Source organism: Acyrthosiphon pisum, chromosome X (genome assembly GCF_005508785.2).
Source record: "Acyrthosiphon pisum isolate AL4f chromosome X, pea_aphid_22Mar2018_4r6ur, whole genome shotgun sequence".
NCBI lineage: Eukaryota > Metazoa > Arthropoda > Insecta > Hemiptera > Aphididae > Acyrthosiphon > Acyrthosiphon pisum.
The window spans coordinates 22099072-22101478 of record NC_042493.1 but is presented as its reverse complement, the minus strand read 5'-3'; the positions used below and the strand labels follow the sequence as shown (position 1 = coordinate 22101478).

Below are 2407 nucleotides of genomic sequence, written 5' to 3'. Positions count from 1 at the left end.
TCACACATGCTTCATGTCTGGCTGACCATCTTGTGTCAGAGAGTTTTTCAATGATACATTTTTAGATTTTTCCGAGGATCGCAGACGACGCCCCGGGCGTGTACGTCGGGTTCTGGAGTGTGTGTGTTGGAATCGGAAATTCGGATTATGAGTTTGAGTGTCTAGCTATCAGTCATCTCGGGAGAAAGTCGATTCCCGAACGAACAATCCGCTTGCGGCGGATCGGATGCAGTGGGAGTGTAAGTCGCTCGTATGCAAGTAGCTAGTCAGGTAGGCATTCCGACTACGTCAGATCGCAGACCATGCCCCGGGCGTGTATGTCCGGTTCTCGTATGTGTGTTGAAATCGGAAATTCGAATTCTGACTCTATGTCGAGCCATAATCAATGAATGGGTTAAAATAAATAGGTACATAATCACAGTCCATAAGTAGTAATTAACAGTTACACGTTAAATAGTTAAGTAAAAATAAAAGTGTTCTGTTGAGGTATTAGGTATACGTCATGATCCTCAACAAAAATAATAATCAAATGAACAAATGCCTAAATTTTTTAAAAAAATCGCAAAAAATGATAAGAAAGATAATAAAATGATAATAATTATAATTCTTATCAATTAAATAAATGATAAGAGAGCCGTAAGAGGCTTATTAAAGTAGGTAAAACTCTGAGAATGTGAAATACCAAAAAAAAAAAACTTGGAAAAAAAAATCCGATCCTACACGGCCGCCGCAAATCAACGATATTCCCGGCCGTCGGGTTCGAACGTACGACCACGGGTCATCTACACTTGCGCCTTAACCTACCTATGCGAATAATGTCCGAATCGCAAAAAATAAGAAAGATAAGAAAATGATAAGAAAAAAATGATGAGCGATTTAAAATATGTTAAAAATCATAACATGTAAGTTTAACGTTTAAAGTCTGACTCTATGTCGAGCCATTATCATATTTACCTATAATTTAACAAAAATAATAATCAAATGAACTAAATTTTTAAAATAATCGCAAAACATGATAAGAATTAATAATAATGATAAGAAAGCCCTAAGAATTAAATGATAACGCCCGAATCTAGTTCTTATCAATTAAATAAATGATAAATAATTTAAATAAGTTTTCCATCCAATTTCCTCTAGAGTGGTTCGGAATTACGACACCAGGAGGCGCCCTCGGGTTCACGTTTTATTATGTAAGAAAATAATATCATTAATGAAATATTGAATACAGAACAGGTATAAATACATTTTTGTAAATTGATAAATGAAAACTCTTAATGTAAAAAAAATATACTAATCTCACAACTATCTTCGTTACTATCCAAGTTGGATGAAGATTCCCTGGGAGAGCTTTAATCATTTAAGAAATCAAATAAATCGTAGTACAACAAAATTATACAATACACTTCATCAGCAGATGCCCCAGACTTTACAGATTGTTCATATTTCTTCTTTTCCTTTCTGACATTGCTTCTCAAATTACTAATTTTTCGCGCAACTTCTGATTTGTTCGCATCCGGCTCAATTTCTCTGAATTTTTCTACGAGCAATTTATAAGCAGCTTCTTTTTTGTCTCGATCACGGTACTCTTTGTTTTTGACTTGCCAAAGGCATGGATGCGTTTTATATATTTCAATAAAATCTTCAATGACTTTTTTAGTAGAATCTATTGGTGCCATTTTTGCATATTGAATTTTTGATACTCGCGACAATACGATATCACTACGACGCGTGGCGACAACACGGCAACAACTGACAACCACTGACGTGAACTGCGCAGGCAACCGGAGTAGATGCACACACTGACAGGTACATCGTACGGTGACGCTAGAAAGAATTAATTTTCGATCTTGCACCGGTCGCCTATACAGGTCAAATAAACTGCACAGGTCTATTCCCATACACGCTCTGGTCTACCTGCACAGGCATGTCTGCGCAGGTACACCTCTCCAGTAGGCGTATTACCAAAACCCATAGTGCCCCAGTGCCATATATAAATAGCCCTCACTCATTGGTTCATTTACCATCTGAAAAACTGTTATTCACCATTAAATGTATTAATGTCAGTAGGCAACATGGTTAATAACATGGATCTATTTTACAATTCATTTTCAAACTGTGCAACATGTTTCCATTTAATATTTATATTCCGTTAAGTTATTTATGTTAATACTTAAAAAAGTTAAATAACCTATATCATATTTTAATTTAACTATTTTTATATTATGTTAAATGTAATGGTATTAAATTGTATTTTCTATTCTACCTATTGTGACTTATTAATAGGTACCTAGTGTTAAAGGATAGTTATTAAAAAATTATGTTACTACATTTTTAAATCAAACATATATACACGATAATATATCTAATATATAAAATTCTTGTGTCACAGTTTTCGTTGCCATACTTC

The 2407-nt window shown here is 34.5% G+C and overlaps 1 protein-coding gene across 1 annotated transcript in view; it reads right to left on the bottom strand.

Annotated features, from left to right (window-relative positions):
- LOC103308146 (tigger transposable element-derived protein 4-like) overlaps positions 1-1676 on the bottom strand; it is a 3888-nt gene extending 2212 nt beyond the window's left edge. The window contains exon 1 of the mRNA XM_008181046.1: positions 1404-1676. Within this exon, the coding sequence (XP_008179268.1) occupies positions 1404-1676 (273 nt within the window). The remainder of the gene's footprint in view (positions 1-1403) is intronic.
- Positions 1677-2407: the final 731 nt, after the last annotated feature.